This window comes from Sceloporus undulatus, chromosome 2, assembly GCF_019175285.1.
Source record: "Sceloporus undulatus isolate JIND9_A2432 ecotype Alabama chromosome 2, SceUnd_v1.1, whole genome shotgun sequence".
NCBI lineage: Eukaryota > Metazoa > Chordata > Lepidosauria > Squamata > Phrynosomatidae > Sceloporus > Sceloporus undulatus.
The window spans coordinates 129367002-129384410 of record NC_056523.1 but is presented as its reverse complement, the minus strand read 5'-3'; the positions used below and the strand labels follow the sequence as shown (position 1 = coordinate 129384410).

At 43.3% G+C, this 17409-nt stretch overlaps 1 protein-coding gene across 8 annotated transcripts in view; it reads left to right on the top strand.

Moving 5' to 3' along the window:
* Positions 1-17409, top strand: part of ARHGAP44 (Rho GTPase activating protein 44) — a 142165-nt gene that overhangs the window by 112570 nt on the left and 12186 nt on the right. For 4 of the 8 annotated variants that reach the window (XM_042450018.1, XM_042450017.1, XM_042450020.1 and 1 more), the window contains 5 exons: positions 1006-1186; positions 6338-6355; positions 7654-7875; positions 11763-12221; positions 14121-14272. In XM_042450018.1, coding sequence (XP_042305952.1) covers positions 1006-1186; positions 6338-6355; positions 7654-7875; positions 11763-12221; positions 14121-14272 — 1032 coding nt within the window. The remainder of the gene's footprint in view (positions 1-1005; positions 1187-6337; positions 6356-7653; positions 7876-11762; positions 12222-14120; positions 14273-17409) is intronic. The other 4 variants (XM_042450019.1, XM_042450022.1, XM_042450024.1 and 1 more) reach the window with 4 other exon arrangements.

Below are 17409 nucleotides of genomic sequence, written 5' to 3'. Positions count from 1 at the left end.
TGGGGCTGAGCATTTCCAGCAGTTTGAGTTGCCAGTTTTATATAGATTATTCAGTTTTGTAGGTGAGAGGTGCCAGCGGTCCATCATCTTTATAAAATTTTCCTTCAAGTTTTGACAGCATGTAAATGTATTCGTGTTTCTCCACGTTTGTTCCCAATGTTAGCTTTTGAATAGCAGTTGAACACTGAGAAAACAAGTGAGGTAGGGCAGGTGGTGATAGTCAAACTGCAGACCTGTTGCTTCAGGGCCATCTCCCACTTTACTTTCTAGTTGTTCCTTTCCCAGATAGCTTGTGTGTGTCAGATGGCTATTTATGCCATAGCATATGAGCCTGTGAATTGTGGACCTTTTTGGTGGCTGCTGCAAGCTCTGGAACTCCCTCACTAAGGAAGCGAGAATGGTCCTCTCCTTGCTGTACTTCTATTGGTGGGCAAAACTTAGTTATTCTGACAGGCTTTTGAGCACTCAAGGTGTTTAAAAAAGGGCTTTTAAATAGATTACTATAATAATTTTTATTGTTTCAATTGTACTGTTTTTTAAAAATTATTTTTAATGGTGTGGTTCAAATTGTTTTTAAATGCTGTTAGTAGTTTAATTCCATGTCGATGTTAATCTTTTCTTTAACTATGTTGTATTTTAATTTGTTAGCTGCCTTGAGCTCCCATTTTGGGAAAAAGGCAAGGTATAAATAAAGTTAATAATAATAACAACAAACGTGGTTCTGGTCATCTGCTCTCAGTGATCCCTTATAAGCCCCTTTCCATGGCCTTGGTTTCCCTGTTTATGGCTCTGGCCCATTTTTGCATGGCACTTTTGAAAACGTTGCATATGAGCCTTCAGGGTTACCCATCTCTTCATTTCTAGCATGAGTGTGATGAGAAATGTCTCCCAAAACATTGAAATTCTAATAGATTTGCATCTCCCCTGGCCCACACCCCAAACAACCTACTCACATCCTAGCACTCATGTGAGCAGTAATTTCCTCATTTGCTCTCTCCACATTAGACATAGAATTCAACTTGACCGGGAACTATGGCAGCCCTGTGCATGTGAACCACAATGCAAATTACAATTCCATGCCATCCCCCGACATGGACCACGCTGATCGCAAGCATCCGGATCAGACCCGGCGACCCCTCAGTGTGGCCACGGACAACATGATGCTAGAATTCTACAAGAAGGATGGGTAGGGGGCACTTTTTGCTTTGCTGCAAGAGGCAAGCTGTGGGGGTGCTGTCCGGGAGTGGGGAGCAAACCAGGAGATGCAAACTGGGAAGGGCATTTACTAGGCTTGAGTGCTGCTGCTCCATTGAAGTAATGCCTGTGTTTTCTAAGAGTGCAGATGCCTTGCTGCTGGGTTGCTAACATCTCATCCTGCTCTTGTATTCCTCACCTTCCCCAGGCACCTGGCTTGTGGCCTCTTTCAAAGGAAGTGGGATGTTACTGCCTGGCCTCTGCCTTGTTTGTCTGCCTGTGCCTGGCCTCTGCTAATTTTATAGTTCTATTGGACATGTTAGTCTCCTTCTGCAAGATGAGAAGGGTTGGTTTTGGTAAGCTAGTGAAGACCACTACTAGATCCAGTAGCAGAAACTTTTCCCAGAGTACTTTTAGTCTGGATACATATTGTCCAACCTTGCAGTAAATGTGTCAGAAAGCTGATTCCTCAGTTGATGGATGTTTGTAATTTGTAAGAACCTCCAATAGATTATAGTCATTATCTACTTGATCACCCTCATTCAGGCATATGTGGTTTTGGTATCTGAAGCTGCCCTGCTAGAGAACAAATGTTTCAAGAGGAAATTCTTGACAGATTGACAGTCCACCACCTTGGTTTGCCCATCAAAGGGATGCAGGGGTGTAGCTCTGGTGAAGAAATAAGTCTGTCCACCGTGATGCCTATGAGATCTTGTTGATGCCAACTCTTCAGACTGTAATCATTCAGCCAAGGAAGCTTGTTTCCTATAATATGTTCCCTGCTGTGGCAGGGATAGTGTGAACAACCTCCTCCATGCACTGTTGGCCTGACCAAATGCAGAGAGATTAGTACAGCTTCTCATATTTGTAGTTCTGAAGTGTTACCTCTTTGGAAGGAACTGACATAGGCTGTTCTTGATAGCTTGAGTCAGCTTGAGTCAGGAAGGAGAGAGAAGTTCTTGCATTAAGACTTTCCCACTTAGTTTTCAGGTTCTGCTGAACATTAATTAAGAACCATGATGTACATCCAGTATATCTAAACACCTCTTCCATTCCCTGGAATGACATCTTATTCCCTTGGTCTATTTATTATTTCCTTGTATATTTTACCTTTCCTCCAGTGAGCTTAGAGTGGCACACACAGCTGTGCTCTTCCCTACTTGATCCTCACAACAGTCCGTGAAGTAGATCAAGCTAAGTGTGAGAGTAACTGGCCTAAAATCATCTAATAAGTTTCATACACTGTGGGGATTTGATTTTAAATCTCCCTAGTCCAACCTTCTTATCACTACATCATATAAAAGTCAAGGGTACAGCATTAGCTAAGGTTTGGTGATTTCCCTAAAGTAATCTTTTAATCACTTACAGAGCTAGAGTGAAATTGGTACACTTAGTATTCTTTTTTAAAAAAAACTATTAAAGTAGTGGTCATAAAAATCTAAAATTATGCAAAAATAGTTTATTAAACTGCATGTATATACATTCTTTAGCAGAATGTGACCAATGATTAGATCAGACATCTAATTATTAACTCTCTCTTTCTTAAAATAACAGTTAACAAATTAAACATGTATTTTCAGATGTCACTGGAGGCATTTTTTGGTTCATTCTGGAGGTCAGGCTTTAGAAGGATTTGCTTTTGTTGAGTGAGGTTTTAAATGTTCATTAAGTTGTTGTTTCTTGGTACATGCTTTGGAATATTAATTAAAATGTCCTGTTTAGAGTAAATTAAGTGAAACATATATTTTTTAAAGAATAAAAACATTAATGGTACATCAGTATAGTGAAAGATCCTATTTCAAAATATATGGATTGAGTGCTGGAGGCACGTCAGTGTTACCATAGTCATATGGGAACCATTTTCTGTGAGCACTGTGTCCATGAGAGAAAGGTAATACTTCAACCAGTGCAACCGAGATAGGTCAGAGCCAATCACTGAAAAAGAGGGAGCCAGTCTCACTGTAAAGACCCATGCCCTGTGGAACCTGGATCACTTAAATCAGGACTGAGAAACGCATAGATCTCTTGATGGTGTTGGATGGCAAGGTCCATCAGCTGTAACCAGCACAGCCAAAGGAATCATGGGAGTTGCAATCCAACAACAACAGGAGGGCCGCATCTTCCCCAGCCCTGATTTTAATGCTGCCATACTCATACAAATGCTGAAAGGGCCCAGAGATATATTCTGTTGCTTGCATTTTTTTTAGTGTTCAAAGAAGAAACGTAATAGTCTTCTTTCTTATGACGAACTATCAGCCATTTTCTTTAGAGTTCTTCCTGCCACCTCCCTCCAGTTTGGATCAGAGGAGAGGGAAATGAATGGATAGTTTATAACCTGCATAGATAGCAGGTCTTCAGAGAGTTCCAAGATAGCAATGATTGCTTTTGTCCCTCTAAAAATTAATTCTGAAGCAAATCTTACTCTGTATTGACAACTGGTTGAGTCACCATAGCAATATGTATAAGGATGCTATACATATTCAGAAGTAAGCTGTGCTGGGTCCAGTAGGATTTGCTTCCAAGTACATATATTTGACATTTTAAGAATCTAAGACAGGTCATAAGAGAGGGAGTGGATTCTTAGGGCAGGCCAACAGAAACTAGTATGGTAAAGATGCACTGCACCAAATTAAAACTCTAGAGACCAGGACTCAAATCCCCTCTCAGCTATGGAAATACACTGGTGACCTTGAGAAAGTCTTTCAGCCTCAGAGAAGGGAAACCCCCTCTGAAAAATCTTGCTAAGGGGCTGTTCAGACTACCTTTTAGCCCGAATCCCGAACCGGACTAAAAGTGGGAAGTTCCCACTGGCGCCAGTTTTTACAAATCAAGATTGGGGTTTTGCACACTGGATCTGGAACAAATCCCGGTCAAAGTGGTTTTTCTGAAAGCGGTTTTCCCCATTTCTTTTGAGAAAACCCGTTTCTTCCAGGGTGCCTGCAAATGGGAACTTGGCCCTGGTTATGATCGGGTCAAGTTCAGGGGAAGGTATAAAGGTCAGAGGGTGGGCAGAACATGTCTCCCCTCTCGCACCAGTCGCTTTGCAAGCTGCATTTTTTAAAAAACTATTTTTGGGGTGCGTGTGACAGAATATGCCAATGCTTGTGCTACATATGTTTCCTTTTTAAATTTGGCAAATTGATACAATGTGTGAATGCTTTTGCTACATATCTGTATGTAAGGAGAGATGGCATTCTGGGGTGGCAATCGGAAGGAAAGCAAAGAAAGAGGATGCAGAGATGGCATTCTGGGGTGACAATCGGAGAGAAAGCAAAGAAAGAGGATGCAGAGATGGCATTCTGGGGTAGCAATCAGAGGGAAAGCAAAGAAAGAGTATGCAGAGATGGCATTCTGGGGTAGCAATCGGAGGGAAAGCAAAGAAAGAGGATGCAGAGATGGCATTCTGGGGTGACAATCTGAGGGAAAGCAAAGAAAGAGGATGCAGAGAGAAGGGAATCTGAACAACCTGAAGGCACACAATACATGCACATACATTGAGGTTTTTAAATTTGACAAGTTGACAGAATATGTGAATGCTGCCGCCAGTTGTTGTTTTTTTTTTAAAGGAGGGGGGGAAAGCACCCATTCCGTTGGCCAATGGTTATAGGACATTGACAACAAAGCAGGGTCCCTTTTAAAGCGCTACTGCAAATGTGAACTTACAAAGGGGCAAATTGCATTGATCAAGGCAAAGGGTAGTCGGAGCGTGTTTCTGGAGAAATTCGGTACCGGCTTACCGAATTCGACCCAGTTCCACTCAGGGCAAATTCCCCAGTGAGAATGGGGCCCAAGAATACTCTGTGATAAGTACTTTTGCCTGAGGGTCACCATAAGTCAGAAATGACATGAAGACACACAACAACAAAATGTATCTACAGGATTAGAGCCAAATTATTGTAAATCTTAGCACTCTGTGATAAATTAAACATGATTCTCTGTGGAGTTGAAGGCTTCTCATTTATTACTTAAATTTTCTCAGTTAGCTACTGTCCTGCACCAAGAACCCACTGTCTCTCCTGTGATCTGTACTAGATTCTAAAAATGGCAAAGAGCAACCACTGGAGTTTGCCACCCATCTGCTCTAAATTTAAAGAACTCCCTTCCCGGATGGAGATTACCAAGAGCATGGGTGGGAGACTTTTTTCCCTTACAAAAGACCTTCTAAGCTGCAGGAAAAATCAATCGGGACCACAGAGAGTGATGGATGGGAATAAAACTGATGGTGAAAATAGCATAAAGCATTGCTATTCTACATACTTACCATCACCTATCCATTTCTGTGCCATCACCACTTGAAACCAGGGCTACAGTTCCATAAGGCTCAAAGGTCTCACATTCTACCTCCCAACCATATAAGCACTTTGCCTCTAAAAAGTCTTTGGGAAGTTGGTGTTGCACTGTTGAAGGGTTGTAGTAATATGGTTGTTTGTTTTTTATTATTATTTTGGTCTCTTTTGATATGATGGCATTGACTTTAATCACTGTGAATGAGAGAGAAATTAGAATATTTTCTTGTAACTTTTGCATACTTGGAGAGAGTGTGTTGTTCAGCATACAAAAGTGTGGCAAGTACTTTTTTTGCCTTCAAGCTGTATGAGGGAAGTCATTTTAAGGGTACATCTCATAAAATATGAAGTGCTGATAATGCTTACAGGTGGAGAAAAGAAATTTTGGAAACCCACTTTTGGAATTCTGTGGATATAATATTATAAAAATACCCAGTGTTATTTTTTCCTGTGACATCAGAAATTAGTTCTAAAAACACTAATTTACCCTTGATCCCAGAAGAACCACAAAGAAATAACTGCAGGCCTCTGTTATGCACACATCCAATCTCTTCCCGACCACCCATATTTCTTGCTTTCTTTCTTTCTCCCTCTCCCATTCCTCCATCTCCACACTCACTCACAAAGCAAACAACAAACCTTGATTGCCTCCTGACTACCCAATCAGTGAATGTCCAGCTCTTCTACTCAGTGATACACTTGTCTGCTGCTGAATGGCCCAGACTCCCATGCTATTCCCAACATGCAGCCATCTGTTGCTCTGCCTCTTCCCCAAAGGCAGCCACAGCGATGCAACAGGAGAGGCATTTGGCCATAGTTTGTGTTACACTAATGTCTGTATGTTTCTGTCCATGCAGCCTTAGGAAAATCCAAAGGTACGGTACCATCCCTACTTTCAGTCAAGATCCACTCAGGACAGAGCATCTGTGGCCATGTCAACTGAAGCCCTCCCTTGCCACACCTAGAGCCATGACAAGAGTTCAAGACAGCCTTTTCCTAAGTGCAATCTGCTTGGAGTCTGGCTATGGAGTGCACTTTGGAGAGCATTTATGAAGCTGCTTTTTGCTGCCTTTAGAATAGGCAGTAGCCCTCCAAGCTCTTGGAGGCTTTCCCCACCCCTGCTGTTTGAGATTTGTGAACAAGACGTGATGGGGATTGAACCATGGGTTTGGTGCAGACAAAGCATGTGCTCTGTTACCAAGTGTTGGCTGTCTATTCTGAAGGGCTTTCTCCTCTTGCCCCTGCCTCCTCCCTTTTCACTACAGTTTATCTGTAATGCAAAGGGCACTTTTCTTCCTCTTTGGAAGTTGTCTTGGCCACACATTTTTTAAAAGAAATACACACTCCACAATATTTTTTTCCATCTGTGTCTTACATTCAGGGCTGCAGTTCCTTGGAAAGGCCTTGTCATCCCAAGGCTCCTCATTCTTACTGTTGCCCAGAAGAACCTTCCTTAACACCTAAGACGGGGTGGGCAAAGTGTGATCCTTCTGATGTGGATGGACCACCATCCAATCCATCATCATTCAGTTGCCTGTGCTGGCAAATTGTGACATACAGAGGGACTCATTCTGCCTATCCATGATCTTAGCCACCCTTGAATTATCACTGCTTTTGCTTGTGACTCCAAAGTGGCCAGCGGGTATCCAGTCATTTTTTTAACCCAAGCATGCAAAGGCCTGGTATCAGAGCTAATAGTCTTTCTGCAGTGGCCTTAAATTGCCTGGGTTGCAGAATACTTGTGCTGGTGGCCAAATGTTCTCCTCTCCCTAACCATATGATGGAATGGGGGTGTTTTGTCTGAAATCAGAAAGGTGGGGATATCTTTGGAGATTGGATCACACGGAGATCATAGCCCTTGATTGTTTGCTAAGACTATCAAGGGAGTCTTCACAAGGTTCCATCTTTTGGGATGCCAGAGCACTTGATTGCTCTCTCTCTCTGTCTGTCTAGATGAAGTCTGTATTTTAATTTCTTGGTCCCCTTTGTGTTCCCTGGATTCTATCTGCCATCCCAGGGCAAGGGTTTCTGTTCAAAATCCATACTCACATGCTTATACCTAGGTGGTTTTCCTCCACCCTTCCCTTGAAATGTGAATACATATGTGTGTTTTTAACACTTTTAATGTTGCTTCGAAGGTGGTAAGGGCATATCTCTGTGTTCCCCCTAATAGCATGGGCGTCCGGGTGATGGACACCTCTTGGGTGGCTCGCAGAGGCACCTCCATAGTCCGTAAGGCATCCTCCACCCCTCCTGCCATGCAGCCCCCTGCTCCGCCTTCTGATCTTGCTGCTACTCCTCAGTCACCAATTCCTGAGCAATCTCTTGATGTTTCATCTACTCCCTCCCCTACTCCAGCTAACTTCGGTTTCCCACCAGGGGCTGAGCGAGTAAGGTAAGTGTTGGAGGCAGCACAGATTGCTGCCACCATGTACTGTAGTCCTGAAGACTCTGTTAATGTGTCTGACACTCCCACACTTGCATGGGCCTTCTTTAGTCGTGCTTCAGCTTTCACTGTGCACAGGTGTGTATGTGTGTCTATGTAAGTGTGTGAAAGAGAGAAGGGGGATCCAGGCACAAATTTATGGTACTTCCCATTAGTGTAAACAAAAAGAAATCTTCCCCAAAGAAAGTGGATTACAAGGAGACTGGCACCAAGTAGAAAGGGGTTTCTGATTTGCACTCAGCATCTGCTGACTAGATAGAAAACAGGGAATTCTCCTGTTTTCTTCCCACTTTTTCTTGGCATAGACCCATTTATACCAAACAGGTCATTCTGAGCTAATAATTTTGATGCCTCAATTTGAAATTTTTCCTCCTAGTTTTATTCATGGTATGCCCCTGGCTAAACCAAAGGGTTGGCTGTTCTCACACTACCCTAAATTTACCCATGACTTATCTGTATTTTGATACTCCATATTTCATTGCAGAAAGCAAAGCCAAATGAAAGCGGGGAAGGTGTTGCTTCAAGACCCACATGCATCTACTTGCTGTCTTGTTTTAGTACAGTTTCTAATGTAATCTTATCTTGTGTTCCTGAGTCATTCCTAGAGCCAGCTTTTCAGCAGTGACTTCTCATGTGTACTGTAATTATGTGTGCAGAGAGTTAGGGTTGTCCATCAAACATCATGCCTACATTTCTGGTCTGTGCTTCTGCTGTTGGTGTACTTCCTGCTTAAAAGCAAGCATGGAATTAAGCTTTTAATGTACTGCATGTCGACATGCCAATTAAATTTGGGGCAGGACAGGGTGGGAAGAGAGAATGACACAGGGAGAAGCCTTTTCAGGAAAAGATAAATCCACAAAGACAGCCTCTTTCACATTTGCTGTTTGATTTATTATCTCCAAACAGAGGGAGAAAGCTGAGCAAAGTCTGGATAGAGTTCTTTGATACTTAAATCATGTTTCTCTGTTTACTTTGGGCAGAACAGAGACCTGGTCCTGCCATTAGTCCTTTCCTAGCCTGCTTACTCCATTCATAGCAAGCCTTCATTCTCCCCTTCAGATTCTCTTATTTGCAGCCTTCTCTTTTGGTTTGACCAGTTTCATTTGCCTTCAGTTTGTAACTGCAGTGTTGCCCATCTTATTTCTTCTCAGTAGATTGCCAAGCTGTGCTTTTGATCCTCTGCTGGCTTTTTTAAGCCTGATTTTTGCACTGTTACAATCAAGTTACATTAAACTTCCAATCTCCACACACCATGTACACATGCTGCCTGCCACTAGTTTTAGTGGTATTACTAGTATTAGTGCTTTCCAATAACTGATGGCCTATACCCACCTTTCAATCTGCATTTTATGCAAGTGGTACCTTTGATGGCCATTTCAGTTGCCTCATTTAGAAGTGGTTCGTATAACTACTTGAAGATAAATCCCAAAGTCATCTTCAAAATGTTGCAAGAGATCGCTTCCAAAAAGTCTATTTCACACAACATAGTTGTGTCAATGGAACTAATTTCCACCAAAGAAAATTCAGCAAACCAACGCAGCAACCTCTATGGGCAAGCAGAAACAATAATTACAAATATGCAAATGTTTGTCAGCACATATTAAAATCTAAACTACAGCAAAATACCTCCTGCAGGCAACTCCAAAAACCCAGAAGAATCCCTGTGTGCCAGGAGTGGGCAATCAAGGCCCTTCAGTTATCCCTCATCATTGAAGTAGTGGAAGTAGTGGATAGCACTAATGGGAGTTGCAGTCCAAAGAAACATCTCAAGGGTCACAACCCTGATTTAAATGATCTAACCAGAGGAACCATTTGTGTACAGATGCTGTACAAGAAACATCTTTGCATTCCACAACTGGACAAAACAGTCTACCTGCTGGCTGCAAATGGCAACTGCAGGGCAGTGATTTAATGAATGGGTTAGGACTGAATAGAGTCTGGCTCAGATCAAACAAGAATTTTTGATAGCTTCATCTAGGCTGCAGTGTTGCTATTTCACAGTGGCCAGGGAAAGGATGAGAAACAGAGAGAGATTAAAATTCAGTCCTTGAGATAAGGACATGCAAACTCATTAGAGCTTATTCCATGCTATCTTGGTTGCCTGAGGCCCAGATATGCCTTGCCTGAAAGATGCTTCTTACCCAACACATTGGAAGAAGTCCAAAAGTAACTGCAGACTTGGCCCTTGCCTGGCCTTCTGTTTCAGCATATCTTGCTATTTTGCTTCTCCTTCTTCCCTTTCCTTTGAACAGTAATTCTCAGTCCAACATTCTGCTTATGGTACTTAGTTATATCCCATTATACCAAGGCAGTATGCCTTGAAGTCCATGCTTTGAAAGCTACTTCTCTATGATGGATTCCTTTACCTCAATTATGCCATGGATCAAGACAAGACCTGTCAGTTTCCAAGGATTCCTAAACTGAAAACAGAAACATATTGCCTTAAATCCTGTAACGAATCCTCAGCTGGACCCAATCTCGATGTCCTTCTTAAATAACCAAATACTGTATGAGGAAAGCTGAGTCCATACCTAGTCTTCTGTGTCTGCCATATGAAGAGCAATTTTTCCTTTATATAATGTTTATATAATACTGTATTCTCCTCCATACTAGGCTTTAATTCCTTTTTGCTACGTTTTCAGTCCATATTCAGACTTTTTTATACAGTCAGCCCTCCATATTCACAGATTCTTTATCCATGGATTCAATCATCCATGGCATGAAAATATTTTTAAAAATATAAATTCTGAAATGTAAGACTTGGTTTTGCCATTTTATACAGTATTAGTGTACATACAGTATTAGTTTCGGTAACACAAGTTGGCTAGGTTCAGTTCTGCACCCCAATAAAGGCTGCACCCCCCACAAAAACACAACAAATGCAAATAATCCTATTTTTTCTGTCATCCCTCTCAAAATGGTGACAGGAGTGATGTTGCATCACTTCCTATCACCATTTTGATAGGGGTTGCAGAGAAAAACAGGTATTTGGAAATAGTACAGATTCTAGAGGGCTTGTGGGATGGAGGTGGGTTATTTTTGCACCATTTCATGCATCTGGGAACTTTCCACATGACTTGGGGAAACAAATTTCCTGAAAATTGTGCCAGTTTTTAAGAATAGGAGTGGGGGGGGGGGATTTAGGGGACTGTTGAGGTGCATTAGGGTGTCAAAAAAGGGGGGCAGTTTGTATAACCACTTCTGGCATTGGGAAAAATAGCTGTTTGCAATTGCTTGATTGCTTCAGTAAGATTTTTAAAAACCCTATAAAATCAATTTAGAATAACTTTTTGTTATGGGTACATAAATATTCTCTCTCTCTCTCTCTCTTTCCCTCTCCATGAATGACATCCCAAGCTTAATGTAGGAAGGGAGTGCAGGACAAAGTTAGTACACTGTTGAAGCTAATATATGCATATAGTTTTGCACTGGAGTTGTAGTATAAAGAAGTCTAAATCCTAACACTCCATTGTTGAAATAAAATAATGTAAAAAATGGCTTAGAATGCTCCCACTCTTTCTGTGGCCAAATAGTTGTGGCCTTGGGATAACCTTGCTCTAAAGGCAACCATGCTTGGATTCCAGTGCATGCTGGAAATTTCAAAGAAAAGAGAAATCCAGCCTGGTATCTGGGGAAACTTGCAGCCCCAGACCCAAGGTACGTTACACTTTGGGAACACTTCTCTTTCCTTGACTTTTTGATGGTTGTTCTCCTCCTTGCCCCTTATCCCTTTGCTTTTGGGCTGTTTTCAAAGCTCCTGTTCAGTTTCTCCCTGTACAAACATTCTCTGCTCTCTTTTTTTTTTCTGTTTGTTTTGTTGTTTTGGACATTTGCAGCACGGATGGTGTGTCGTCTAGTTGGTCGGATTCCTGTTACATCTACCTATCCCCTGAAGACGACAAGCCTCCCCCATATCCCTGCTACTCATCCTTCCACCCCTACCACCCCAAGACTAGCCCATGCACTAGGCCCGAGCCTCCCTTGCCGCTGTACCGGTGGTCAGGGTACAGCCAAACCCTGCCTCCCCATTCTTCCTCTTCCTCTTCTTCCTCCCCCTCCCCTCAGCAGCTTGACATTAACTCTAACCCTAAACCGTATTTCCTGCATCTCCCTAAGCAAAGCTCCCTCACAGAGTTGCATGGTCCTGAGACTAACCTCTCCTCTGTCTACATGAAAACCCCTCTCACCTTATCCAAACCCGATCCTCCTGGCACTCCTTACAGCTCCCATATGTCAGTCTCTCCCCCCTGGGTCAGCTGCACCTGTGGCAGAGACAGAGGAGCCGGGCTCACTAGGTAAATAATTGCTTATTTGACAATGCCATGGCATTGTGCGCGGTAGAAGGGTAAGTGTCCCTTACTTGCCATGTACCAGACTCCTATACAGAAGGATGAAGGGGCTAGCAAACAAACAAGATCTTCCTATCAGTCTCCATAGTGGAGCTAGTCAACTAGAGCAGTGCCACTAAAAATGGTGGTCTCTGGACCAGTGCTGGTCCATGTGCCATCAGCTGTTAGTCCTGTGAAATTTTCCAGGAAAGAAAAAAAATAGTTGTGGCCAATGGGCACAAATAAGTTACTGGATGGTGACACATCGGAGGTGGGCGGAATTGTTGATCCCACCTCAGATAGCATGAGAAGCACTGCAACAGAGGGCATTTAACTGTATCAGCTCATAGAATTTCCAGAAAAAGTCCTATCTAACTTAATTGGAGCAGATTACTTGGTCATTGTGTCTCCTTGGGGAACCCTGGGAATTGAAGTTCTCTGAGGAGCATCGAGATGTAGAAGAATTTCCAATAATTTCCCCAAACTGGAGTTTCCAAGGCTCTCTGGGGAAGCCATGGTAGCTTAATGAATGGATATTAAACCAATATCCATGTTCACAATATTCACAATGTTCTACTGATAGACCTTTAGTGTCAGTAATAACCACCACATATTCCACTTTTCCTTTGGAGTAGAACCTAAATCTATTTCCCCTCCTCTCCCTGCATCAAAGACATGCAGATTCTTACAGGATTTCAGCTTGGGTTATGGACTGCTTTGCCAACCCAATAGGCTCTTCGGAATCAAACTGCACACAATGCAGCCTCAAGGGGATCTTAACTCCTTACAATATCCAGTGTCCAAATTACCACATTTATTGTCTTGTCTAGATAGCTAGCTGTTGTAACATTTCCTTCACCACAGATCATTTGTGTCCAGCTTTATGCTCCCGGCCCCACTAAGCTAAATCACTACTCACTGGACTTTCTTGTTTCTGTGGGCCTTAGGGGTGGATTGGTCAGTTGTGCCAGATGGTCCTCTGGTGTTAATTTCTAAATTGAACATAGTAGCTGGTACATAAGCCGTGGTACAGAGAAGCCCGAATTCCCAGGATCAAAGTCGAGGCACCTTTTGATTAGCAGAATCTGCAACATCATCTGACCCCCTGGTTGGGGTCCACAAAAGATAGGGGTGAAATTGATTTTCTCAGCAACAGCATATTGTTATGAGTTATCACTGTCATTATCCAAAGCATTTCAGGATGGCTTGGACCTGGGTTGGAAAAACACATGAGCTTTAAAATATGCCTCTCCTAATGGAGTTTTAAAATTGGTGGAACTTCTTAAAAACAAAACAAAAAAAATTATAGGCTGACACAGCCACCTGCATTTTGTGGGGTGCTGATGTTATGAAAATGTTCATGGTAGGGCCTGCACTTCCAAGGTTTGCCACTACACCACTGCACCCAAGGAACCAACATGAACAACTGATATGATGACTCCCAAGTTCAGCACAGGATCGTTTAATCTATAAGTGACTCCTCCCTGCTCCCCATGTACACGAACACACACACACAACATGAGGATCAGATTATGCAAAACAGCTTCCCTCCATCTTTGCTGTGTTTCATTGTTGTGTACAGAGTGCCTGAGAGGGCAGCATCTATGGTCATGCTCAGTCTGCTTTAAAGGCAGAAGTGGATGTTTGTCTGGTACTTTGGGCATGTGTTCAGGAGCAGGAAATTGAGAAGCGCTGCGCTTTGCAAGCACCATTGGCTTTTTGTAAAGGAGGGATGAGGGCATGTACCATGGGGACTCTGACAGATGGAGGGGACTGGTGGTGCAGGGGTGGGGATTAACAGAAATGCCCTTCAGTGCAGTAGGGCTCACAGCTGCCTCTTCTTGTTCACCTCTTGTTTCTTTCTAGCGCTTTAAAAACTAAGGAACTTTCTCCTGTGTCTGGGCAGAAAGGCAGCCCAACCTGTGGTCCTCTGACACCATGTGGTGGGGCCACACAGCAGCCACCTGGTCCCACGCAGCAGCTGTCCACTGAGCAGAGCCCACACACTCTGCGGAAAGGTAGGCGTAACATTGGGACAGGAAGATAACATGAGCATGTCCCAAAGGAGTGAGATGAACAAAATAACAACCCTGTCCAATTCCTTACTTTCTTCCCTCCCTGTCTATTTGCACACTAAAGCCACATTCATGAATTGTCTTCTTTTGCTTGAAATTCTTTATTTTCTCTGTGGGCAATTGGTGTTATTAAGGCTTCTTTCTGGTGTCTTCATAAGATTGTCACAAACATGATAAGTTAAGACTCGATATCTAATTGAGAAATGCAGTTGCCAGACCAACAAAGTGTGAATTGTTGGATAAGGAGTTGAATTAAGAAAGAGGCTGGCATACTCTGGAGTTCAGTTGGCCATAGTATATGATTTCAAGCTGCCCTGGAAGACTGTACTGTGCTGTCGTTTTTTATATATACGACAGCACATATATATATATATCACAGCACAGCTAAAACCCTTGAAGGATTCTGGAGGATCTCAGTGTTGATGTCATAATTTGATGGCAGCCACAACAGCACAGTACAGTCTTCCAGGGCAGCTTGAAATCATATACTATGGCCAACTGAACTCCAGAGTATGCCAGCCTCTTTCTTAATTCAACTCCTTATATATATGTGGCTGTAGGAAATGTAGCCAAACACTTCTCCAAGCCTGCCTTCCCACTCCAAAGTATGCTTTTAATTTTTTTAAAATCATGGTTCAGAGAAGATGCCAGCCACAGATGCTGGCGAAAAGTCAGGAGTAAGCTCTTCTAGAACATGGCCACATAGCCCGAAAAACCCACAAAAAACTATGGATGCCATCCATGAAAGTCTTTGACTTCACATGGTTTAAATAATTTGCCATTGCCTAAGGCTGAGAGAGTGTGACTTGGTCACACAGTGGGTTTCTGTTGCCAAGTAGGGATTCAAACCCTAGTCTTTAGAGCTACAGTCCAACACTCAAACAACTACACCACACTGGCTCCAAGTGTTATTTAATTCTCTTTTAACTATTATAATCAGTATTTTAGCTGTCATTGTTTTTCAGCTATTGCAAGCTACCTTGGGAGAGCCAGCATGGTGTAGAGGTTTGAGTATTGGATTTTGATTCTAGAGACCAAGGTTCAATTCCCATTCAGCTGCGGAAACCCACTGGATGACCTTGGCCAAGCCACACAGTCCTAGCCCCAGAAAACCCCATGAGGTTTTACCATGGGGTCACAATAAGTCAGAAACAACTTGAAGGTATACAACAACTACAAGCTGCCTTGGATCACATTTTGGTAGAAAGTGGGATATAAGTGCAATCAATCAATCATCAGCAAATTAGAGGAAGAGTATATGCAGATACTTACACTATGCTGAGACAATGTTGAATGGAGACCACTGTGTGTTTCCAGACAGACAGCTCTTAACAATAGCAAGTAAAAGATATTGTCCAGCTTCTTTAAAAAAAAACATACAACTTTTTTCCAGTAAGAACAAAGACTGAAAATCAGCGAGTTACAGTGAAAGAGTTACAACTGGAACACAACAATTCTCCCTCCCTGTGGAAGGAACACCCATATAATGCCATGGATAAGGCAATCACCTGGTGTGTCCCTCAACTTCAGTTTATCCTTTTAATTGGAAATAAGAGGGACTGGCCTAATAGGTCTGAACTAAAGCAGAACACAGAATAGTCAAACAAAATATATAACAGTGGTATGAATCCAGAGGCATGTAGGTACTACCCCTTCAGATATATTCCTATTTCATCATTCACACTCAACTCTTGGATCTGCAGAAGAGGGGGGAATTCTGTTCATTCAGAATGAGATAACCTGGATAATTGTTTTTGCTGTTGTTTTAAATAATAATAATAAATAAAATCTTTATTTCTATCCCGCCCTTCCAAAAAGATCAGGGCGGCTTACAACAGTGCAACAAGTGCACACAAATACAAAGTTAAAAGCACATAAACATCAATATACAAAGTAAAAACAGCAATAAAAGCCCCATAGCCCGTCCTCATGGCCACGGAAGAGGAGGGGAGGCCCACAGGATCTTAATCGGGGAATGCCTGCTTAAATAGGAAGGTCTTGAGATCCTTCCTAAATTGGGCCAGGGTAGTAGATGAGCGGAGCTCGGTGGGCAGCGTGTTCCAAAGGGCTGGGGCAGCTGTAGAAAAGGCCCTTCTAGAAGTAGAAGCTAACCTAGCCCCAGGCACCTTCAGCAATTGCTGCCCAGATGTTCTGAGGGTGCGAGGCGGATTGTATGGGGAGAGGCGGTCCTTTAGGTATCCTGGGCCCAAGCCATTTAGGGCTTTGTAGGTAATAACCAACGCCTTATATTGAGCTCGGAAGCGGATGGGCAGCCAGTGAAGGTCTTTAAGTACAGGTGTTATGTGGCTGGTCCTGGATACGCCAGTGACCAGCCGGGCTGCCATATTTTGTACCATTTGGAGCTTCCGAGTTTGGTATAAGGGTTGCCCCATGTAGAGTACATTGCAGAAGTCCAGTCTCGAAGTTACCAGAGCGTGTACCACAGTTTCTAGGTCCCTCCGGTCCAGGTATGGGCGCAGCTGGCGAATCAGCCGGAGCTGATAACAAGTGCTCTTGACCGTCGCATTCACCTGAGCAGTCAGATGAAGCGACGAATCAAGAAGCACCCCCAAACTGCGCACGGAGTCCTTCACAGGGAGCGTGACCCCGTTCAGGACAGGTGGAACCACCGCCATTCCCGGACCGGGGGAACCTATCACTAGTACCTCCGTTTTCTCTGGATTCAGTTTGAGTCGGTTTTTCCTCATCCAGCCCATTACTGACTCCAGACAGGCCATGAGAGGAGAGACGCCATCCCCGGTCACTGCATCAGTCGGAGACATAGAGAAAATAATCTGGGTGTCATCAGCGTACTGATAACCCCGCGCCCCATGTCTCCGGATGATCTCTCCCAGCGGTTTCATGTAAATGTTAAATAGCATGGGAGACAGAATGGCTCCTTGAGGGACCCCAGTTTTAAGGGCCCGCTCGCTGGAGCACACGTCTCCCAGCTGCACCATCTGGGACCTCCCAGAGAGGTAGGACCGGAACCACTGGAGCGCAGTGCCCCCGATTCCCACCTCAGCCAGGCGTCCCAGAAGGATACCATGGTCTATGGTATCGAAAGCCGCTGAGATGTC